The 25,483-nt window shown below is 40.3% G+C and overlaps 1 protein-coding gene across 1 annotated transcript in view; it reads right to left on the bottom strand.

Annotated features, from left to right (window-relative positions):
• The window catches only part of STK4 (serine/threonine kinase 4), a 92,476-nt gene that overhangs the window by 60,327 nt on the left and 6,666 nt on the right, over positions 1-25,483 (bottom strand). The window contains exons 3-9 of the mRNA XM_080814041.1: positions 19,834-19,962; positions 17,008-17,122; positions 11,628-11,792; positions 7,697-7,864; positions 6,051-6,188; positions 3,423-3,551; positions 2,264-2,450 (exon numbers count right to left, since the gene is read on the bottom strand). Of these exons, the coding sequence (XP_080670167.1) occupies positions 2,264-2,450; positions 3,423-3,551; positions 6,051-6,188; positions 7,697-7,864; positions 11,628-11,792; positions 17,008-17,122; positions 19,834-19,962 (1,031 nt within the window). The remainder of the gene's footprint in view (positions 1-2,263; positions 2,451-3,422; positions 3,552-6,050; positions 6,189-7,696; positions 7,865-11,627; positions 11,793-17,007; positions 17,123-19,833; positions 19,963-25,483) is intronic.

Consider the following 25,483-nt stretch of genomic DNA (forward strand, 5'->3'; position numbering starts at 1 on the left):
TTTAATAACTGATTTATTTATCTCCAACCTTTCTGGGTTTTCTTTCAGTCTTTTTTCTATGTATACATTATACGTATATGTAAATTATCTTTACTTTTATAAAACTGGCATTTTAAAAAATAATTATCTTCTTCCTTTTATAAAACTTTTATAAAACTGCTATAATTTTGCTTCTTTCTTTCCTCACTTAACAATATATAATAAGTACTTCCCTAACTCACTAAATATTCCCCCCCCCCGGCCAGGGGGCGCCTGGGTGGCTCAGTGGGTTAAAGCCTCTGCCTTCGGCTCGGCTCAGGTCATGATCTCAGGGTCGTGGGATCGAGCCCTGCATCAGGCTCTCTGCTCAGCAGGGAGCCTGCTTCCTCCTCTCTCTGCCTGCCTCTCTGCCTACCTGTGATCTCTGTCTGTCAAATAAATAAAATCTTAAAAAAAAAAAATTCCCCTCCAAAACAGGATTTTTATTATTTCTATATGGTATAATAGTCCCTCTTAATGATGTACCATAAATTTATTTGACCAACCATCTGCTACTTTAAATTAATCCAGATTTTTCTTTTTTTACAATTATAAGTAACATGTTTGGAAAAATTCTTGAATATAATTTGTCTCAATCTTCGATTATTTTCTTGGACCCGATTCCTAGACGTGGAATGTACCGGGTCCAAGGTCTGAACCTTTCAAACTCTTGATGCATACCGCATTCCAGAAAAGTTACACCAATTTACACATCCATCACCACTACTACTACTCTCCCACCACCTGTATCCTTCTGACCAGAATCCAAACACAGATGATGAGCCCTGGCCCCCAAAGAGAAAAAGGAAAAAAAGAAAACCCTTTCTCTTCATAAGCAAAGGGCTGATAATAAATACACAGACCTGAAAGGTGAAAAGCAGAGGGGGCTGCCTGGGGCCCAGAGCCTAGATCTACTCGCTCCGGTCACAAGAAAGCAGCTGCAGGCCCCTTGCACTGATTTATCCTCCTCTCACCCGCTGCGACTCTGGGTATACCGCTCCCTCTGCTGGAACACCTCCGCCTGCCCTACTCACTGCCAACCCTCCTGCTTTTCCTCCAGAATTCTTCAGTAATCCCCAATGCAGACTGAACACTTTTCCACTCTGCTTTGACAAACGCCTAGATTACCTCTAATTTAGAACTTGTTTCACACGCTAAAGTGTAATTAATTAACAGTCTGCCCACCACACGAGACAAGGAGTTCCTTTGGGGAAAGGACTGTTTCTTCAGTGCCCGGCAAAGTCCCTGGGACACAGCACTGAAGAAAAATTCATAAATGAATTCATCACAAAGCAGGGAGTCTAGAGCAGGGGTTAGAGAACTTTTTCTGTCTGTAAAGAACCAGAGAACAAACATTTCAGGCTTTGGGGGCCACACGGTCTCTGTCACAACCACTCACTCTGCTTCTGTGGAACAAAAGCAGTCACAGACAATATGTAAATGAATGGACACGGCTATGCTCTGATAAAACTTTACTGCCAAAACCAGGCGGTGGGCTGGATTTGGCCTGTGAACCATAGGTTGCTGCTCCCTGGTTTAAAGGAAGGACCTTTAAACTTTAAAAGGGGGGGGAAAAAAGATAATGAAAAGATCATAAAGACTTAAGGCTATGAAAGGCTCAGGCTAAAATGTGCATCCAGAACTCAATTATTACCATTTGTATTCCAAATTCCTTTCCTCTGTGAGTTGGTCTGTGATGCAGAGTAAGGAATGGGAAACAACAGAAGATCAGAGGAGATGACAGCAGCCTGAGACGGGAGCCAAGCCCTAGTGTCAGGCGGCGGCCACGAGCCAAAAAGGATGAGCAGGATAAGTGAAGCAGAGATTCAACTAGAAGGGACGCAACTGGACTTTCAAAGCTGGACAGTCATCCTAACTATTGACTATCAGAAAATAGAAAATAGACTGAAGACACCTACAGTAAATAGCTCAGCATCTCAACACACTTTGAATTATGCATCAAAACAATACACGGGCTCTTGCCTCCGCGGAGCAAAGGCAGAGAAAAAGACAACATTCGATGGGAGCCGCCGGCCGCTCTGGCTCCAAAGAAGGTCCTTCCTCACCGATGCGTTCTTGCCTCTGCTGCCTCAGGCCAACTCTCCTCTCCTGCACCCTGCCCTACCCTCATGCTGCACAACCAGAAAACGACTCCAGCCTGAGCCCGTGTGGACCATGAGAGCCTGTTTTCTCTGCAATGCACAGGGGTTGTCCGAGGAGAGAGTACATTTAAGCAGAGCCTTACTTTTCATGGTCCCTTCCTCTTCCTCATCCTCTGCGTTGATCACCATGGTGCCCAGCTGCGACGGCAATGTGTCCCCGTGCTCGATCATAGTGCTGGCTCCGTCACTCGCGGCGCTGGCTACCCGGACAGTACCCATCTCATCACCTGCTGCTCGAACCATCGTGCCGGAGTCCATCTCATCCTCCTCCTACGAGAGGGCAAAACCTCAAATCAGGCCCGACTGGATCGAAAGGCCTGAGTCTTTGGAATTACTATTATTCATCTCAGTGCAAGCACTTCTGGATTTGACGCCAACTGGGGTGCTAGACCCATACCCCTGAGAACTGAGAGCACTCTTACTTAACCAAAAAAGATCATAAAGTCAGCCAGGCAAGAGTGGCATATCTAACCCGGGAAGACCCTCTCCCTCTCCCCTTCCTCTCTCCCTCGTAAGTTTCACAACAGTGGGGCGCCTGGCTGGCTCAGTCAGAGGAGCCCACGGCTCTTGATCTCAGGGTCATGAGTTTGAGCCCCTGTGAGTACAGCCATTTTTTTTTTTTAAGATTTTACCCATTAACTTGATAGAGAGAGAGAAGGCACAAGCAGGGGGAGCAGCAGAGGGAGAGGGAGAAGCAGGCTCCCCGCCAAGCAGGGAGCCCGACGCGGAACTCGATCCCAGAACCCCGGGATCACGACCCGAGCCAAAGGTAGAAGTTCAACCATCTGAGCCACCCAGGCACCCCTGTTTGTTTTTTTTTTTTAATAGTTTTACAACATAGAGGTGCACACCCTTGGAATCTCGGGCTTATGAGGGAGTCTGCAGGTGTAAAATGTGCATTTAGTACTGATCCTTGATTCCCCCAAAGGGCATGAAAAACCAAGTTTCAGACCTGAACATTCGCTTTTCCAAATTAAAAAAAAAGAGAAAAAAAAAAAGGTAAATGGAATAAATGATAAAGAGGCCAAAGAGTAAAATTTGGAAGCGTCTTAGGAAGCACCGTGAGAAGGAGCACGGCCTCAGCAAGCCCTTAGCAGTGTCCCGGGCAGGCCATAATCATGAAAGGGGCATCCCCAGCCCCAGGCCGACCTGTTATCCGCCCCCCACTCATCTCACCTGACCCAGCAATCAGGAAATAACACGCACGAATGCCCGAGGCCCACAGCGGGGCCTGCCACTCACGGAGTTCTCGTCATCGTCCTGGTCCACCTCCCGCTGCTGGGCTTCCTGGCGTTTCAGCTTCACATCCATGGCCTCGTTAATTAGGTCCCGCAGGATCGACACCCCCTTGGCGCTCTTGACGAACGGGTGCTTCAATGAGAAAGAAGATGACACTGGAGATGGTATCAAGGGCACCAGTGCCCACCCAGCGCCTGGCACACTGGAGGGACTGGATACCATCTGCTCAGTCCACGAATGTCTTCTTTCTCTTTCTGTTTTGGGTGAGCGCCATGAAACCACACTCACTTTATAACTCTGACCAGACGCGCATTCGGGCTTTGCCCATCTTTTTCAGCCTGGCTGCCAAAGTCTCCTCTGTTTCTCGCTGTCAAATCTAGAGACTCTCAACAGGGTGGTATCACCCCCTAGAGGAAGTTTGCTAAACATGCTGGGAGCTGGTAGTGGTCACAGTGTTTGGAGAACACCGATGGCATATCAGGGGAGCCAGGGACACCAGCAAGCCTTCAAGGGGTGGAACGGTCCCACACGACAGTGAACTGTGGCACATTCTGCGCATCTTTCAAATGTCGCAGATTATAGATACGCTTCAGTACATAAAACTCCAGATTTTTTTCAAGAGATAAGTGAGAAGTCCAGTAATTTAGGAGATGATTTTAGAGGGTAAGGCTTAAATGTCATAAAGATATTGTTTAAATAGCACTGAATAATTTACTCACCCTGCTTATTCTTCCTATACAATGTGCTACCTAGCATTGCCAACTACAAATTTAGGTTAAAAAAAAGGGTTTTAGTGCAAAATTGTAGTTACCACAGAAATACTAAAACTGGTCACAAATACATAAGAGATGTAGACCCAAATATCAATCAGCAAAGACACTTGAAACACAGGGATAGTGTGGAATGATGAAATAAATAATAAATATATAAGTAATAAAAATAATGGAATGTAAATGAATACAAAAATGCTTGAATTTTTTAATATTAATACCACTGTACATTTTTGTTATTTTTGTGTTGGTAGTACAATAAGAAATTCACACAGTTGGGAAATTATGTCTGGAATTTCTTTTGGGGTCTTCCCAACTGATTCTGACATTGTCCCCCAGTGTTTCTCTTTGCAACCTGTTCTCTATTCCCCAGCACCCACCAGAGGATATATGGTCTCTAAGGTCTCTGTAAGTACTCAAGAGATTAGAAGTATGTCTCAGCACACGGTGGGACTGCAAAAGAGATTTATTTTCCATAAAACTTCATTAGTAACCCCCCCCCCCCCGGGCAGGAACGGACTCTGTCAATACACTTAGAAATAAGACCGACCCAGGCTCATTTGCAAGAATATCTTATTTCCTTGTTCTCTCTTCCCTCTGCTTGGAAAATCTGTAAGATCATTTCCCTCCTCTTATCACATACAAATAAGCCTGGTCTGTTATTATTTAACATCACTTCTATGCTAGTGTCCATCCATTTGTTGTCCTGTATTGCTTGAATGGAACGGTTTCTGTTCTTACTGCTTTTAACTCTAAGCTCATTTATGGTTCTAGGTACAGGTATATAACTACCTCATTATGTCTGCAAGTTGAGTCAAGCTAGAGCCCCTCTCTCTATACTGACACGCGCTTTATTATAAATCTTTACGCCTTCGTTATATCATACACATTATACTCTTTTAAAATTATGGCCATAAACAGATTTTATTGTCTAAGAATTTCAATCCAGAACACCAGTGAGAGTATTACAAATATACATACTAGTTAAAAGAGGGGGAACTGGGTCTGACATGGCTGAAAACCATTGGCCTAGCCCAGTAACAACCACAGATGCTTGTCAAATCCACAACACACTACTTTTAATACGCGTGAAACATTATTTAAAGTTACACTATTATATCATTTAATCTTCACGACATATGAAGGTACTTGGTCTCCAATTGACAGATAAGAAAACTAAAACAACAGAGAGGTTGTGTTATTTGCCCAAGGTCAAAAAGTTAGTAAACAGGAGGCCAGGATTCAAATCTGAGCAGTGTGACTCCTGAATCCAACCTCCTAACCACTGAGCAGACTGCCTACAAGCCCCTCCCATCCTTCCAGGCCCACGCACCAAGGTTCCCTGCTCCAGGACAGTGGTCCCAGTACCACCTGCCCAAAGTGGCCTCCTCCCATTATGCGCTACAAGAGCACCTACCACTAATCACAATGCCTCATCAGAATTGGACAGACTTGTGGGCGCTCCTGCTTTGGAACCAAGAAGACCCAGGTTCTAGTCTTCGCTCTGCTGTTTCTCAGCTGAGTGACTCTAAATGAGTTAACCTTTCTAAGCTTCCATTTTTTCACCTATAAAACTGCAGTAATACCCATCCCTCCCAGGGTGTCTGTGATGACTAAACGGCACCCAGCACAGAGCAGGTGCTCGCTAAATGTCAGTTCCCAATCTCCAATCCCACAGAACCCTCCATTTTCTTGCATTATTGTCTTGTTCAATGATTTAACATTCTTCTCTACTCAGAGTCAAAGCTCCCTAGAGGCAGGGACTGTCTTCTACTTCTTTACCGTCTCCCTACAGGTGGGTTGCCAGCATCTTTTGGCCAGTATGTGAATGAAACAGGCAGCATCCTGGGGAGATTCATACCTGTAGGAGTTGAGTGGCTGTGGCTCTCTGCTCAGGGCTCTTTACAAGACACTGCTTCACAAAATCCATGAAGTTATCAGACCACAGTTCTGGCTTTCGAAACGTTGGGGGAGGGTTGGTGGGAATCATGAAGATTGCCTAGTTAAAAAAAAAAATTGGGGGGGGGCAAAATAAAAGTGATGCACCAATGAAAATACGACCAGAGATACCTCTTATCCACTGATCAGCCCACCCAAATACCAACAAAAGACTAAGTGTCTCACAGTAGAAAGTATGACAATTAGAGAAGTTGTTATAGTTCTCTTTCTCCTTCTTTCATATGTATTTTTGTTCCCTCAACCTCACAGTATCCAGCAAGTTTATTTTGGTTTTTGCTAACCACAGTATACTGCCTTCAAAGTGAAAAGACAAGACCTGAGAGCATCGATAGCCTTAAGAGCATCTCAGCCCCACAGTGGTCAAATTTCCCTCCCCATAAAAGTCACCATCACCACTAGATGTGAGCAGTGAATGCGAGGAGATCATAAACAGGAAAGTCCCTCAAATCACAACAGATTCATCAACGTCAAGGCCGAGGGAATTTAACATATTTGAAAAAAACAAAACCAAAAACCAGAACACCACAATGCAGTTAAATTCTTCTATTTCAAAAAATTAAAACTATTATTTACTGTCCAATAAAAGAGGCAAATTAAAATAAAAAAAACAACTCTGTAATAAACAGCTTAAACCATATTCTTTAAATCTACTAGTAAATCCTCCCACCCTTCCCCATTTCTGCCCCCCAAAAAGAGGGGACCTTATCTCTGAGCACATAAATACTTTTTTAAAAAGTGTTAAGCCTTTTAATGGAAGAACTAATTAATAAAAGCGGAGGAGCTGGGCTGGGAGGTATGGAGGACTATGCAGGCAATGAGGAAGGCAGGGCCGAGGCTTTTTAACAGTGCTGTGATGAGAGGTCTGGGTTGGGTACAGCTTACAAATCCCTTAGGGTGTCATGGCGATAGCTTCAGTGGAGACTGGACCAATGGGCCCTTACTATTCTAGAAATCCATGGAGGCTGCAAAGTACAGAGCCTCCAGATGAGGAGAGTCTGGGGATCTATGAAGCAGAACTTACCAATGTAAATACCTCTGAGGGCCAGGCAGGAAAAAGATAACAAACAAATTGGGCTGGGTGTTAGTGACATGAGTTCAAAAAATGAGTTTGCTTTCCTCTTAACACTAGTATGAGAAAAACAGAACAGAAAACACTGTGATAAGTGACAAGGGATACTTGGTGATTAGGGAATCTTGGAGACTGATAAAATGGAAAGCCAGTGCCCTGTATAAAGGAGGGGACGACCACCCAGCTCCAGTCAATGTTATGTTAAAATGTGAGCACCTAAATTATTAAAAATATATAGATTGCACAAGTCAAACCAAGCATTTCTGTGCCCTGTGTCCTGTCAGATGGCTATCAACACACAGCCCCTGACATGGAGGTGGTAGATCACACTTGAATTGATCAGTGACGACAACTAGGAGTCTAGACTGACACTTACCAATCATATACAATTAATTCATTTACTGTTTGCCACCTAAATCAAGTAAGTCACCAGCTTTCTAATGACGACCAGGAGCTAACCACTCTACTGGTTTCCTTACCCTCATTGGATGGATATCGGCATATGGCGGCTTTCCCTCAGCCATTTCTATGGCAGTTATTCCCAATGACCAGATGTCCGCTACACAGTTGTATCCAATTTCCTGAATCACTTCTGGAGCCATCCAAAATGGTGTTCCTATCACTGTGTTTCTTTTGGCCATGGTATCCTGAAACAGAGAAGAGTAGAGATCAACACTAAGCATTAAAACTAGTGAGGAAAAGAGACTTTTCCAACAATAAGAAGCATCTTATACTTGGGATACATATAAAAACCACACTCAACGCACAACTGAGCAGGTCACAAAAGAAATTCAAATGACCTAGAAACGTAAAAGATTCTCAATTCTTAAAACACACACATTAAAAAACCTGCAAAAAATAACAAACACTAAAATGAGGTTGACAAAAACTTAAAAGGTTAATAATAACGAGTGCTGATAACAGCACAGAAAGTCACACACTGGAATAATGTTACTAGAGTATAAATTGGTACAAGTTTTTGTGGGCAATTTGGCAATATTTATAAACTTTAAATGTCCACATCCTTTGATCCAAATCTTTTTCTAGAAATGTATCTTATGTGCAGATGCCCGAATATAGATGCACAAGTATTGGAGAAATATTTGTAGGAGAGACGGGAAAAAGAAAAAGGAAACAACTCAAATGACCATCTAAAGGGGTAAATTAAATACCATAAATATCCACTGTATTTTTTTTAAAGATTTATTTAGGGGTGCCTGGGTGGCTTAGTTAAGCATCCAGCTCTTGATTTTTGGCTCAGGTCATGATCTCAGGCTCTGGGGTCAAGCCCTAAGTCTGGCTCCCCGTTAGGCAGGGAGTCTGTTTCTCTCCCTCTCCCTCTGGCACCCCCGCATCCCCCCGACCCCTACTCACACACATGCTCTCTCTCAAAATTTTTTTTTAATTTTTTTTAAAGATTTTATTTATTTATTTGACAGACAGAGATCACAAGTAGGCAGAGAGGCAGGCAGAGAAAGGAGGAAGCAGGCTCCCCGCTGAGCAGAGAGCCCTATGCGGGTCTTGATCCCAGGACCCTGGGATCATGACCTGAGCTGAAGGCAGAGGCTTTAACCCACTGAGCCACCCAGGTGCCCCTCAAATTTTTTTTTTTTTAAGATTTATTTATTTTAGAGAGAGAGGGCACATGCAAGTGGGGGGAGGGGAAGGGGGAGATAGAGGGAGAGAGAGAATCTCAAGCAGACTCCCTGCTAAGCATGAGACCTGATGTGGGGCTTGATCCCACAGCCCTGATCTCATGACCTGACCTGAAATCAGGAGTCAGACCAACTGAAACACCCAAGTGCCCCATCCACCATATATTGTTTTAAAAAGGAGATAGATTCATTTTCTTGGCATGGAAAAATGTACAAGGCATATTATAAAGAGAAAATCAGGTTGCAAAATTATATATAATTATGTTGTCATATATTATGTATATATGACAAAACAGCAACCAATAATAACAAGTATTGTTGTTACATGGATAGCAAAAGAAAAATCTCCATACACACTGAACTATTAACAACAGCTGTATCTAGAAGGTGGAATCACGAAGGACTTTCACTTTCCATCCCATATACTCCTATAACACTCTGATCAGTTACATGAATATATAGTAAATGTGCTATCCAAAAATTAAAAAAAGAAAAACCATATTTGTGTACATCTATGTACACACATAATTTTCCTTTTTATCATAGGATATATTCTATAAAATAGAATGTATACATAGAGAAAAGTCTTAGTTTGGGTCTCAGAGAAAAATGTATGAATCTAGCTCACATAGGCAAATAACTATTTACCTACTTCCCCAGAACAGTGTGGCCTTAATGAAAGAGAACCTTTCTAGAGCTCTTGTATTTTGGGAAGAGGATTTTAGACAGAACTAAATATGCAACAGGACTTGCTGTCACTCCTGTTCCTTCTGAAATGCCTATGGCTTCAGTTAGGCTAGGCCAGTCAGGAGCAAATGATAGGTAATATTTTTAAATCGATCTTACTTAGTTGGTCCTATGTAAAAACTAGCACAGGAACTAATTTATCGCTTAGTCATTTCCTTTGCTCTGAAACTTAAATTTGCAGTTTTTAAATGGGGCTACTCAAAGTTGTTTTCAAGAATTATATCCTCAAAATATTCATTATTTAGAAAGGAGTATTTAGATATCTAGAAATTTTTTGAAAACTGAGAATAATGAGTAGATACTAACCCACCTTGATCTGTATGACAAAGTTATATTGGTGCAGGAGCATAACGTGGGAAAATATTAAATCCAGAAAAAGACAATGGCATTGTATGTGTATTTATATGTGTGCATACACACACACACACATATATAGCTTGAAGATATGATTAAAATGTCATTCCAAATTACAAGCAAAGGACAAAAAAAGTGCTGGGCATCTGGCTAGTCATTTGCAAAATTCTATAGTTAATTTCCTAACTTACATTTCTTACCAAAGGAAGTTCAAATAGGTTGAAAATTTACATACAAAGAATGAAATCCACAAAGTACTAAAGGAAGTATAGATGAACAGTTATACAATGTTGGAGCAGAAAAGGACTTCTATAGGTGACAGTGAAGGCAGAAACCATAATATAAAAGGGATATATAGATTTTGGAACCTTCGGTATTTAAAGAAAAACCATAATCAAAGTAAAAAGATAACTAGCAAACTACAAAAAGATGTTTCAACATACATAACAAAGGATTAACAATTTTAACATATAATTTTTTTAAGTTTTGGTTTATCTTTTTCAGCATATAATTTTTTTTTAAAAAGTCCAACACAATTAGCAAAATTAAGATGAACAGTTAAGTTACAAAAGAAGAATTATAAATGGCCAATAATCAAATGTAAAAATATTGTTTCAAAATGATTTAAAATATACAATTTATTGGTATTGGCAAATATAAGGGAAAATGGGTACATTTTTTTTAATTAATTATTTGATTTATTCATTTTAAGTAGGCTGCACCCAATGTGGGGCTTGAACTCACAACCCTGGGATCAAAGGTCACACTCTCTACTAAGCCAGACATGCACCCCAAAAAGGGATTTATATACATTTATATACTATAGTTGGAAGCATAAATTTTTCCCTCAAAGCACTTTATGTGTTAATAACAAAATCTTCTGAAAGACCCAGTAATCACAAAATGGAATAAATTTCTGATTTTCTTTTTTAAACATCAAAGCAATTTTTGTGCCATTGCAATACTTTATTAAACTCCCTAACATAATCCAGGCAGATTTAAAAACAAAAACCAAAAAACAAACAAAAAATTCTACCTAATACCAGCCCTAAACAAACAAAAAATATTTTTGCTACCACCCAAGAAAACTGATGCATATAGCTGTTGTGAATTTTAGTATGTATCTGTCCAAAATTGTTTCTATGTTTCTATGTATATGTCACATATACTTAGGTATTCTTCAAAATCAGGTAATTCTGTATTTCCTGTTTTGAAAACATGGTGTTTGTCATTGCCATACACTGGTGAGGTAGGAGGAGAGTCAAAAGACTGTATCCAGGAACCAAACGAGGAGTGTTTTCAGTAAAGTAACTGCCAACTGCTACCCAGTTGAGATGGTGTTAGGTCTTATTCAAGAAAAGCAGTTGGGACTGAATTTTTCTTCCTTTTGCAAATACGATGAATAGAATTTCAACTTCTACCCTGTCATTCTTGTTTTAGCTTTTATTTTTATCAAAGTTAAACCATGGGACCTAAACCCCAGGAAAAGATCTAAAATAACCCAGGAGCTCTTTCATAACTTAGTGGTACCTTCCATTACCTTTTTACAAATATAATGAAATTGAGTATTCTATTGAAAAAAATGACTAAATGAAAGGAATTCCTTCTCCAGACAGAACTGAAAGTTATCAAGAAAAGTAACATTTTTACTTACTGTAAGTTGACCTGCTACCCCAAAATCTGCAAGTTTTGCATGTCCTTCTGTATTTAGCAAAATATTTCCTGCCTTGATATCTCGGTGTATTTTTCTCATAAAATGAAGGTATTCCAGTCCCTTAAGCGTTGATTGTAATATTGTAGCTATCTCATCTTCTGTTAACTAAAAAAAGAATGAAAGATTAAAATTCCATCAGCTTATAGCATTTTACATTCAATAAAGGGAAAAAAATCAGATCCAAGCTCCCTTCCTAGAATGTAAGGTCTTCAACCTGTGGCAGCATTTGACAGCTTATACCACCACTCCATTAACCCCTTCCAAAGTTACATGTCCTGTCCCATCTCTCCCCAAACATTAGATTCACGTACCTGCCTACACAGCATCTCCAGCTGCAAATCTAACAAGCATGTAAGCAGAACACGTCAAAATCAAATTCTGTACTTCCACCGCCACCCCACCCCACCTACTCTGTTCTTCCCAGTCTTCTCCCTCAGGGCAAGGCAGTTTCAGTTGCCCTGGCCAAACACCTTGAAGTCATCCCTGGCTCTTCCCTAACTTCAAAATATATACAAATACATCCTCTGTAATCATTAATCACCCTACTCCAAGCCACCAGCATGTCCTGCCTGAACTATTCTAATAACTTCCTAATTGGTCTCACTGCTTTTGCCCTTGACCCTGGGCAGTGTATTTCCCATGTGGCAGCCTGCCATAATCAACCTTTGAAAATGCAAGCCAGAGCTGCTCAAAACCCTCCAACCAAGGCTTCCTAAGCCACTCAAAATGAAAACCAGTCCTCACCAGAGTCTTACATGATCTGGTCCCCAGCTACCTTCATCCTCTATACTTTCTACTTTGCTCATTCTGTTTCAGCCTCGTAGCCTTCCTTACTATTTCTCGAACACTCAAAGCACACTTGCCCTTCTGGGCCTTTTCATGTTCTCTCTGTCTACAATGGTCTTCCATCCAGAGAGTCAAAGAGGCCTTCCCCAGTTCCCTCCATTCCCAGATCATTCTCTACCCTTTATCCTATCTTATTGGCAAATGCAGTATTATCCCCATCTGACATATTATATGATATTTGTATACCTATTATGTGTTACCTTCCCTATTATGAACGTAAGCCCCATTTTAAAAATGTCTTTGGGGGCATCTGGGTGGCTAAGTTGGGTAAGGGCATCCAACTCTTGGTTTTAGCTTGGGTCATGATCTCAGGGTCGTTAGATCAAGCTCCATGTCAGGCTCCATGGTCGGGGGAGGGGGATCTGCTTGAAGATTCTCTCCCTCTGCCCCTCCCCACACAGGCGCACAAGCATGCGCGCATTCTCTTTCTCTCTCGGATAAATACATAAATCTTCAAACTTATTAAAAATAAATAAAAAATAAAATGTCTTTGGCTTGTTTACTATTGTATCCCTAGCCCCCAAAAAAGCCACCTGACACGTAGCAGGTCCCAAAAAAATGTTTGCTGAATGATGATGAATAAATGAAAACAAGACTGCTGATCGACACAGAATACGTGCTCAGCCCATGCTGATTTCCTGCAGACCCGACTCCAGTGAGAAAACAAATGCAATCCATCAACTAACTCTCAGCCTCCCTTCTGACAAACAATTCACATTTAGAAGAGAGCATGCTGTGGTGCAAAAAACAAGGGATCGGGGACTAGAAGACCTAGTTTTTACCCTTGGCTCTATGCTCTAGCTGTGGGACCTAAGTTGAACTTCTCTTGGTCTCAGTTTCTCAATAAATAGGACCAATAAAACAGGACTACCAGCTTTCTTCAAGAATGTCATGAAAATCAAATGATAAAAGGAGTATTAGAATACACATGGCTTAATAACTACCATGCTACCAATCAATCGTTAATAAGCATCAATTATGAGCCAGACACTCTGCTAATAAAATTAAAAAGAGTTAATTATTAAGCATTTATTCTATGGTAGGCACTATTTTTGTAATCTCATTAAATCTTTACAAAAATCACATGAAATAAATACTATATCATCACCATTTTACAGAAAATGAAGCTGAAGCACAATAAGTAATTTGTGCTTACAAATGATCGCAGTCCAAGCAAACACTACTGGCAACGTTGCAAGCTGGAGTGTGGGTACCTTCTGTGGCCTAAGAGAACAATGTTCATGTGACTGACTTACTAATGCCTTATTCTAACCCGTTAAGCTAATCGGTTAAGGCAGCACTGCCCATAGAAATATAATGTGAGCCACAAATAGAACTTTTAATTTTCTAGGACCCACATTTTTAAAAAAAGCAAAATTTATTTAAGTTTATTTTTTTTTAGTAATCTCCATACCCAACATGGGGCTCAAACTCATGATCCCAAGATCAAGAGTTGCATACTCCTCTAACTGAGTGAGCCAGGCACCCTAAAATTAATTCTGATAATATATTTTAACCATATTTATCCAAAATATTATCATTTTAACATGTGATCAATATATAAAAAATGTAAAGTTTTTTTTTTCTTCTTATAATAATTCTTCAAAATCTGGTATTTTATACTTATAGCACAACTCAATTCAGACTAGCCACATTTGAAGTGCTCAGTAACCACATGTAGCTAGTGACTATCATGCTGGATGAGACAGAATTAAGACATTTTACAAAATAATGTATAATAATTAAAGATCAGCACTTGATAGCTAAAAAGTAGATAAATACAATAAACTAATATTAAAACATGAAATGAGCCATTAAAATTAGTTTTGGATTGCTTCAAGATACCTGAAACAAAGTAACTTAATGCTGCACATAAGAAGGCCTGGAACCCAATTTTTTTAAGTAGGCTCCATGCCCAACACAGAGCACAATGTGGGACTTGAACTCACTGGGGCCTCAGATCAAGACCTGAGCTGAGATTAAGAGTTGGACTCGGGACGCCTGGGTGGCTCAGTTGGTTAAGCAGCTGTCTTCAGCTCAGGTCATGATCCCAGCGTCCTGGGATCGAGTCCCACATCGGGCTCCTTGCTCGGCAGGGAGCCTGCTTCTCCCTCTGCCTGCCACTCTGTCTGCTTGTGCTCACTCTCGCTCCCCTCTCTCTCTCTCTCTGACAAATAAATAAATAAATCTTAAAAAAAAAAAAAAAAGAGTTGGACTCAACCAACTGAGCCACCCAGATGCCCCTGGAGCCCAATTTTTAGTATATGTGCTGCCGAAGTGAGCACTGGAGCCCAATTTTTAATTCAATAAATTATTCAAGCTTTGGGACTTCTTTAAATATAACTTATGGTAAGATATAATTCCTAGCTAAAGAACTTGCTATTTGATTAGAAAAGCATACTAACTCTGAATAATGTAAATTAAGAAAAGGATATAGTCATATAGATAATCCAAAAGTTACAACTGAGTTTTATTTTCTTATTTTTAAATTATTATTATTTTAATTCCAGCATAATTAACATACAGCATTCTATTAGTTTCAGGTGTATAATACAGTGACTCAACAATTGTGTATATTACTCAGTGCTCACCATAAGTGTACTCTGAATCCCCAGCCCCTATTTCACCCATCCCCCAACCATCTCCCCTCTGGTAACCATCTGCTTGTTCCCTACAGTTAAGAGTCTGTTTTTTTGGTTTGTCTCTTTTTCTTTCCTTTGTTCGTTTGCTTTGTTTCTTAAACTCCACATGTGAATGAAATCATAAGATACTCATCTTTCTCTGGCTTATTTTGCTTAGCATTATACTCTTTAGATTCATTCATATTGTTGCAAATGACAAGATTTCATTCTTTTTTTTTGGCTGAATAATATTTATAAACACACACACATACACACCCCACATGTTCTTTATCCATCCATCTACCAATAGACACTTGGGCTGCTTCCAGGATCTGGCCACTGTGAATAATGCTACAATAAACACGGGTATGCATATATCCCTTAGAATCAGCTTTTGTATTCTTTGGGAAAACACCCAGTAGTGTGATTACTAAATCCTAGGGTGGCTCTATTTTTAATTTTTTTGAGGATACAACTGAGTTTTAAAATATTCTCACCTTAAATTCCTAGAGTGCCTCACAAAGTACAAAGTACTTTCCTATATTTAAATTAATTTTCACAATTCTACAAATATTTAACATAGGTATTATTCCTGTTTTTCTCATAAAAAAGAAAAAAACTAAACTAAAGGCTAAGATGTCTCTAGCTTCTACTTTTATCCATTCACAGTCCACACAGAAGCCACCGTTTATCACAGAAACCACAGTTTATCTTCTAAATTGTACATCATCAGATGTCTCCTGACATGCTTAGAACGTGGCAGTGGCTTCCTATTATAGTCAGAATAAAAGGCACACTCATTACCATGGCCAACAATACCAACAGAATCCAGGCCTGCTCATCTGTCTCACCTCATCTCCTATAGGTCCTCTCACCTCTCCCCTCTACTCACAGTGTGGCCTTCTTTGTGCCAAACCTGTTCTAGCCTCAGGATCCTTGCACTGCTTATTGCCCTACCTAGAATGTCTTTTAGAAGTCATAGCTCCATCTTGTCATTCAAGTTTTACTTTAAATGTTACCTCCCTGAGTGGCCTTTCTCAGCTGTCCACTCTCAAGTAGCTCACTGAGCACTCTCTGCCAGTCCGTTCCTTCAAAGAAATGATCACTATCTGGTATTTCTTTTCTCATTACCAACAATTGGCTATGTGGTTGCCCTACTAGAAAATGTACAAGCACAAGAGCAGGGTTGTTGTCTTCTTTACTATCCCTAGGGCTTAGAACAGTATTCTAGAAATATTTCCTGAATAAGCAACTGAACCTGAATTAGAACCCTTGACTCTTAGCTTTTATCCTGGTGATCACAGTAAGGGCAAATAATCTTACACAGAGGTTATTCTCTGATTAAAAGAATGTAGAAGGGCACCTGGGTGGCTCAGTTGGTTAAGCGTCTGCCTTTGGCTCAAGTCATGATCCCGGAGTCCCAGGATCGAGTCCCCGCAGCAGGCTGCTAGGGAGCCTGCTTCTCCCTCTGGCCCTTACCCCACTCTCATGCTCCCCCTCTCACTCTCTCTCTCTCTCAAATAAAAAAAAAATAAAAATAGAATGTAGAGGAAATTAATCTGTGAACATGCTGGGTAGGGGGAGAAAACCAAATCTAAATTTAAACATTTAAAATTCATTGCTTCACCAAGATTTGACAGTCATTGTTTTCTCTCCCAAAACATGCTAAATATCATTGGATTGGGCTGGTGTCAAAAACACCACTTTTAGGAGGCATCAGAAAGCAGAGGGGGAAAGAATCATGGGAAAGGGGAAATCTGACAGTCATCTCTCTGGATATGGCAGTAGAAGAGTGCCCACAAATACAAGGCCAGGGACCAGCCCAAGCCCATTGTTCTAGAAGGTAAACTTACCGTTTTATTTCGTAATCGAATGATATCAGACACAGAACCAGCCCCACAGTACTCCATAACGATCCACAAGTCCGTGTTCTTAAAATAACTGCCATAATATTTGACTACATGAGGGCTAAAGAGAAAGTAATAATACAAATTAGTGGAACAACCTTCAATACATGAAAACTTCTCTGCTCAAAAGACCAATTATTCATATGTAGGGTTAAAATAGACACCCTCTTGATAAATATGTGAATAATAAATAATATTTTTCTAAATAATAAATAGCCAAAGTGAGAAAATGTATGGGTCCTTTAAGTTGCATTTCTAGATATAGAGTTCATCCAAGGAAAAGAACTACAGCTATTCAAAAAGAAATAGTTTAGCATTACAGTACTATTTTAACAATGAAAACTTAGATACCATCTAAGTGTCCAACATGAGGGAGTTTAATTAAGAAATAATGATACAGACACATAATGGAATAACCATGAATCCAAGAAACATATTATAGAAGAATATTTGATAACATGAGAAGAGATCCTGCTTACAAGAAAGAAAGAGTACAGGTTACATAATTGGAAGCATGGTGAAACTCCAAAAAGAGATATGGAAGGAAATGTATACTAAAGAGCATTTAACAATGATTATCTCTCCAAAGGGGAAAATGATTTTATTTTCTTTTTATTTGCATTTTTCCAAGAAGTCACATGTACTTTGTAATAAGAAAAAAAAATCACACCACAATCTATTATAAAAAGAAAATATTCAGGGTACACCTGGGCGGCTCAGTCAGTTGACTGTCCCGCTCTTGATTTCAGCTCAGGGCATGATCTCAGAGTCCTGGGATCTAGCCCTTTGTCGGGCTTCCCGCTCAGCAAGAAGTCTGCTTGTCTCCCTGTCCTTCTGCTCCTCCCCACTGCTCATGTGCACCTGTGCTCTCTCCCTCCCTCTCTCTAAAATAATCTTTAAAAAAATTTTTAAAAAGAAAAATATTCAGTATCAGACCTGGAATTTTGGGTCTCAAGCTTAAAGAGAGATACCAAATGAGATTTCAGAGAAAAGTCAAACATCCTATTAAAATGAAATAATCTGCCCACTGAGAGCTACCAGCTTTAATAGGTTAGATTGTTATCAGGGCTAAATAACGTTGCATAATAACCGGAGATGCTAAAAACCTACTCAACTTCATTAATGCTCAAAATTTCAAATGCCCCTTCCCCCTTGGGAAACATGCCAATGACAAGGACAGCAGGAAACACATACACACACAATTAATGAAGACATGGATGAGTAACTCTCTGCTTTCCCTTCCTTAAATTCCCACAGTATTTACTGCCTTTACAAGGCAAGTAACCTCAGCTACCTACTGCTGGAACATGTTCTATATAATCCTGTATCATTGGCTAGATTTTCTTGTACACATATATGCCTGGCCTGTCCAATTTGTCTATGAACTCCCAGAGGTTAACAACTCTGCCCGGTACTTCTCTTACTCCTCACCATGCTTAGCACAGAGTAGGCTCTTGGAAATAACTCTTCTTCTTCTTTAATTAGAGATATTTGCATCCTCTGTTTGAAACACAGCTCTTATGTAGCATATCAGAAGTCCCCAAAGTCCCTCGGGGCACCTGGATGGCTCAGTCAGTTAAGCATCCGACTTGATTTCGGCTAGGGTCATGATCTCGGGGTCATGAGATCGGGCCCTATGTCAGACTCCATGCTCAGTGGGGAGTCTGCTTGAGATTCTCTCTTCCTCTCCCTCTGCCCTCCCACAGTGCTCACTGGCTGTCTCGCTCTCTCTCTCTAAACTCAATCAACCTTAAAAAAAAAAAAGAAGTGACACAGTCCCAATGTGCCTACTGGAAGAGCCTCCATACTATAACTCATAGCAGAGGAAAAGGAAACCTTCTACCTAACTCTGGGCAATCTGGTAAAGAAATACAAGGGTTTTGTCTAACAGAGAGTAACCACAAGAGTGTAAAGAATAAAAGAAAGGGAGGGAGGGAGAAGAGAAATAACTACATTCACAAGCCTGTGAGATCTAAGGGCTCCCAAGCAAATTTCCCAGTAGGCAGCTCCACCTGCCCCAATGCTAAAGCTTTACAGAGCTCTTTCTGCTGACCAGAAGAGCTTCAGGAGAAAGAAAGCAGCCTCAGATGCAAGACGTTCTTTCTGCTTTCAGCTCCCTAGAGCTGGCGTTGCCCTTGAATTTGTGTATCTCTCAAATTTAAACAGTAGTGGGGAAGCCTGCTCCACCAAGGCGACCAGCTCATGTTGTGACGGAATTTCAGAGCAAACCACGTGCTTTTCTGCGGTCGCCTGGTGGCCTGACTTCCTGCTTACCGCATTTGACAAATCTTAGTTCCTCAAAATATAAAATTCTTAACTACTCTGAGCTTGAAGAATTCTTTTTTAAATGTAGGAAGGAACAGTAATACATAAAAAAATGTTCTCCTTTTTAGATCTAGCTGATATTCTAACGTTTCTAGAACTAAAAGTATTTGGATTATCTCTTCTTAGCTATCTCTGCAGAAATGTTTTCACAATAGGAAGTAAAAGAGATCATTATCAGGAGGGGGAAAAAAAAAAGTCAGCACCACCACCTTCTGCCTCTCTGCCTCCACCTCTTCCTGGTTTTGAAAGGGGCTTACTGAAAAAAAAGAAAAAAAATCTATGCAGAATAGAAACTATAAGTCTAGCTATTAAAACACACATTTTTTGCATCAGATTTTTTCCACCTGAACGCTCTCTTCCGCAAAACCTCTAAGTAAATGCATCCGTACATGTTAAACTCTAGAGTCACAGCTAATCCAGAACTATGTTCTCCACACGTGCCTTTACCTGTCACATTGTTGCATGATAGAGATTTCTTTGATTATCTCCTGCAGGTCTGATTCCACAGGAACTTGCTTAATCGCAACAATCTGACCGGTCTCTTTGTGAATAGCTTTGTACACGCTGCCATAGGACCTGTAAGTGGGGGAAAGAGAACATTTACAAAGGCAGAGCAAGTCCAGAGATAAAAATGGTTTAAAAAAAAAAAAAAAAAAAAGCAACTCACAGTTCTAATTGATATCCTTAAAGGCCTAATACACTTATACTTATCTACAGCTGCAAAACTGAAAGAGCTAAATGAAGTACTTTGGAAAAAACCTGTTAACTTCACATTTAACCTTTACAGATGTATTCATACAAAATAATCACTATTATAGTAGCATCCGTGCATTGCGTGCCTGATGTCTGCTAGAAACTGCATCCTCCCAATTCATCTTTACAAAAAAAAAAAAACAACAACCCACCCCCCCCAAAAAAGAGGTCATGATCCCCATTTTATAGGAAAATGTGTGAAGGCTCAGAGGGTACAGGACTTGCCCAATGTCAGAGATGAAAAGTAAGTGGTCAGGCTGGGACGTGAATCCAGGTGTGTCTGAACACAAGGCTTATGTGCTCCCCACATCTACCTGAGCTGGAACACAAACAATGGAGGTCTGTGTGTTCTTGTGGTCACTCCAGTACAAGGTCCGTCCATCCCTGCTCCTCTTACTTGCAATAATACTTAAAACATTATGGCAACTAATCAAAAATCTAAGCCCCTTTAAATGGTGAACATAGCACATATCAGGTGAACATAGCACATAGAAAGCCTTTTACCCCATCTTCCCATCTAAGCTTATTATCAAAAATAAATTAAAAATTTTATGTGTCCATTCAATTTGGGCCTAAAAGAGCATGAGACTTAGAATCAAGAGACTGATGATTTGAGTCCTACCCTCATGACCTAACAGTCATCATTTACATACATATTAACCTTCTTGTGCCTCAATTTTGTCACCTGTAAAATGACAATACAGACTACAAGACAGTTGTGATGGTCAAATAAGATACCATCATCACCCCACACTGAATACATTTTCAGTGGAAACCATGAGAGCTGTCGGTGAAAACACAGAGAGTAAGCCATCTTTCTTATTTCCCAAACCCACGAATTTCTTCATACTGCCCTGGCAAAAAAACATTAACAGAACAGTGCCCCCTGATATGTCAAAGTAGATGAGTGCTCTAGCTGCCAAAATGATGCTCCAGACCATTTCAGTGTGAAAGTAACATAAAACTAAAAAAATTATGCAAAACACATAAAAAAAATTTTCATCCCATCAGAATCTCTTATGTTGGCAAAACTAGTATAACAATCCTTAAAAGTTATGTAATTTCTTTTTTTTACCCAGAGAAAGGCAATTGCTGGCCATGTGTGGAAGGCCTGCCTGCTGCCCCTTCCACCTTATGAAGATAAGCCTCTGATTCATTAGGGTAGCAAAGGCTTGGTTCTAGGGGATAAAACACGGTGGTCCAGGAAGTCAGCCTTCCTATTCCTCCTGCCAGTGACTGAACTAGTAGTAAGCATAGGACCTAGATCTGGCCAATGAAATTTGCAGGGAATACTGCTGAAGGGATTCTGAGAGAGGCTTTCTTTCCTGATGAGAGAGAAACACACAAGAAGGCCCACTTTTATCTGCCACTTCCTTTCCTACTCTTGTTACTGTTATGTAAGGCATGATGCGTGAAACTAAGGCAGCCATCTTCAGAAAGAGAAATACACAAATACTAAACCATTATCAAGCCAATTAACCATTCTGGAATCTTCCACCCCAATTCTATTATTACTTAGTTATTAAATGCCCTTATTGGTTAGCCATTGCTAGTTGGGTATTCTGTTACTTTCCAAAGTTATTCTTGATACACGAGGTCCCATATGTGTGAAGATGTCTGTATTTCACGTTCTCTTTGGAATCGGTTGTGCTGGATATAGAGTTCTTGGACAAAAGCTTTCCCTCAGCACCTTTTCTGCAGTTTTCCAGCTTCTATTGCTGCTGAGAAATCAGCTATCATCAGATTACCATCTTTCACAGGTTCTTCTTTATCCTTAACATTCCACAATTTTACTGTAATGTAACTAGGAGTTGATTCATTTGGCATTTCATAAGCTTCTTCCATCTGAAGGCATGTTTTTCTTCAAGTCCGGAAATTCTCAGCATTATCTTTTTCTTCTCTATCTCTTCTACTATCTCCTTGTAGAATTCCTACTGGACCCATATTGCATACCTCCTCAATCCATGCCATCCTCCTGATTTCTAACACTGTACTTCTCTGTCCTGCACTTTGTGATCAGTCTCATTTCTTTTAATTCACAAATTCTGTCAGCTTGTCTAGTTCACTGTTTTTACAACTTATTGGGCTTCTAGAAGTTCAACCGTTGTCAAGATTCCCAATTTTAATTTTTCCTGGAGCCCATCTGTTCATGTTCATAACCTGGTGTTCATAACCTGGTTATTCCCTCCTTTCATCTTTTTGAAAATCATAAACATGTTAAATCCCTTTTAAGATTCCTCCATTGTTTCTAGGTCCTTGGATGTGATTTCTCCCATTTGTTCTGCTCATTATCCCACGGCAGTAGATTCCTTGTATGGGTTTCCTTTTATCTTGAATGATTTCCCCCTACACAATGCTGCCACAAGCATTTCATGTCATGATGGTTCCATGGTTCTCTCAGCCTGTCATCTAGACTGTACAACTTAAACTTGGTCTTTTGTTAGGAGTTGGGGGTTTCTGCCTCTCTAGATCCCATACCTGAATGTAGTCCAGGCTCACCTCTTATTATCAAACCAGTATCTCCATTTTTTCCCCAGGCCACAGGCAAATGATACTTTCTAGCAGTGATCAGGCAAATTTATTTCAGCTTTAGTTCATAGATGGGAGGACTCATCTTTCCCACAACTTCATGTAGAAGCTCACCTGCCATCTCCTGACAAGGACAGGGCAAGCCCTACTCTCCTCTTACTATTACATATCTTTTCCATCCCTGCTCCATAGCTGGCCATGTGTCCTTTTATTTAAAAATTAAATTCCCGCAGTGTCTGGGTGGCTCAGTCAGTTAAGTGTCTGCCTTCGGCTCAGATCATGATCCCAGAGTCCTGGAATCTGGGATCAGGCCCCATGTTGGGCTCTCTGCTCAGCAGGGAGCCTGCTTCTGACTCTCCCCCCTCTCTGCCTGTCACTCTCCCTGCTTGTGCATACTCTCTGTCAAGTAAATAAAATCTTAAACAAAATAAATAAAAATTCAATTTTCATTCATCAGTTTTATCTATTAAAATGTAAAGAGAGGTCTCTGCACATACTCCCTCAGCAATCTTAACCAGAACACTCTCCATGCTTCTCTATGCCATCTTGAGAGCAAGGAATGCTCCAACAGCTTGTATGAACAACTAAAATTCATGATTCCACATACTGCACTTACAGTAATCTGAAGAGAATTTAGAAGGCTTCAGCAACTGTGCTCACTTTTAGGCAAATCCCATTAAGACCTGATTCCCTATTACAAAAACTACAGTGACTCGATGAATTCTGATTGGCAGAGAATAAAAATGGTGGGGAGGTAGGGGTTTCACACAAGCCAACAAGGTAAGGATCAATTTGGGAAAACAGAAATAATACAGTATCTGGGGTCAAATCAACTAGATATAAGTCTTAACAATACCACTTACTATCTATAAAACCAGGGGCAAGATGTTTTTTATTATCCTATGATACGAACTTTAGTGAGTCAAGGTGTGAAACTTCTAAGTATAATGGAAAGAAAAAAGTGCTAGGCTCTCATGCAAAACACTTTCCAAGCATGAGCCACTCGTCAAGGTCTGGTGTACTGGCTCTATTCTGTCACAGATCCACAGGATTTCCTCCAGACACAGAACTTGGCCTCCAGAGAATCCAGCGTGGTCCATCGGCCAGAGCTCATTTCATAAGACACAAGTTAGTGAGTGGTCACAAGCCACTCATTTTCCAGAACAATTTAAGGATGGCATGGCAGTTTGTGTTTAGATAGCGAGGTGGAGTTAAGGTCTTCCTTCAGGATTCTGTTAGTTAAATGAAACTCATTCAGGATCATTCAGCCATGATGACAGAAATCCAAACATCTGTGGTATCACTTAAAAGAGCACTATGGTGATAACACAAGAAGAGAGAGCGGAAGCTTTACTTCGATTTTTTGCTGGTTTTATCTTTGTAAGGAAATTTCCAACTTCCTCGATGAAGACATGCATAGATCTAAAAGACAATAAAAAACAATCATAATTAGCTTAGTTTCCCCTTCCCATATGATCAGAATATATCAGGAATATATTTTGTCTGCAGTTTTCTTTTAGTGTTCCCTAAACCCAATGAGCCCAAACAGCGCTCCCTTCAGGAATGCCTAAACATACTGAAGATTAAAGATTAAACTTTGATTTGACATGATAAGGTCTGAAAAATGCTTCAGTTGGTAGGCTTAAAAACAAAAGGATCATAGCTGCCACTCACTGAGCACACACTACGTGACAGGCACTGTACTCAGTACAATACCCCTATTATCTCAGGTAATACTTGGCATAACCCAGATGAGGGAGATATGAATATCTATGCCTCATAGAGGAGGTTTATGAAGCTTCAAAATATTAAGTAATCTGCTCAAGCCCACTTGTTTATTGTGACTAATACAACAGTAGAGCAAGGGCTTTAAGGCAGGCCTAACTTCAGAGGCTATGCCCGTACTACCATAACACAGTTCTCTTAAAAATGAAAGAAGCAAGTTAGTTACATATTCAGTTATGCCCACCACACTTTATCTTATTCAAATGAGGACCTGTGAGCACTGTACATATTCAATTATATCCACCACACTTTATCTTATTCAAATGAGGACCTGTGAGCACTGTTAGATTAAGGGCATTAGACTCACTGCCTTGAGGGAAACAGCAAGGAGGCCAAGCTAAAGCTGAAAAGGACAGGCAAGAGATGTGGAGGCACTGTCGTTTTCCCATACCTTTAAGGATGCCAAGTCAACTTGCAGTCTTCAGAATCATCTTGTACTTGTCTTCTAACAGCACAGCTGGTGTCCTCTTTTATTTCCCTTCTCGGCTTGATGTCTTGCTTGGTTCCAGAGAGTATTTTTCCAACTTACAAAAAGATGACTAATGTTTTTTACAAGGAGGCAATCCATGAAAACCTATGCCATGTAATCCAGGATCGGGTTTAACATTATTCCTGACCTACATTAGACATAAATAACATTAAACCCCAAAATAATCTAATGACACATAAGACTTGATTTCAGGGGCACCTGGGTGGCTCAGTTGGTTAAGCATCTGCCTTTGGCTCAGGTCATGATCCCAGTGTTATGAGCTCAAGCCCCACATTGGACGCCCTGCTCAGTGGAGAGCCTGCTTCTCCCTCCCTCTCTGCCTGCTGCTCTGCCTACCTGTGAACTCTCTCTCTGTGTCCAATAAATAAATAAAATCTTTAAAAAAAAAAAAAGACTTAATTTCAAGGAGCACACAGCACTTAAACAATAGAAGTTTTTAAAAGTTAATATTTCAGGTCTTCTTTTAAATGAGAAGTACTCTTGAGAGACTAAACACACACACACACACACACACACACACACACACACACACGCTTATTT

Source organism: Martes martes (assembly GCF_963455335.1).
Source record: "Martes martes genome assembly, chromosome: 9".
In the NCBI taxonomy this organism is placed as follows: Eukaryota; Metazoa; Chordata; class Mammalia; order Carnivora; family Mustelidae; genus Martes; species Martes martes.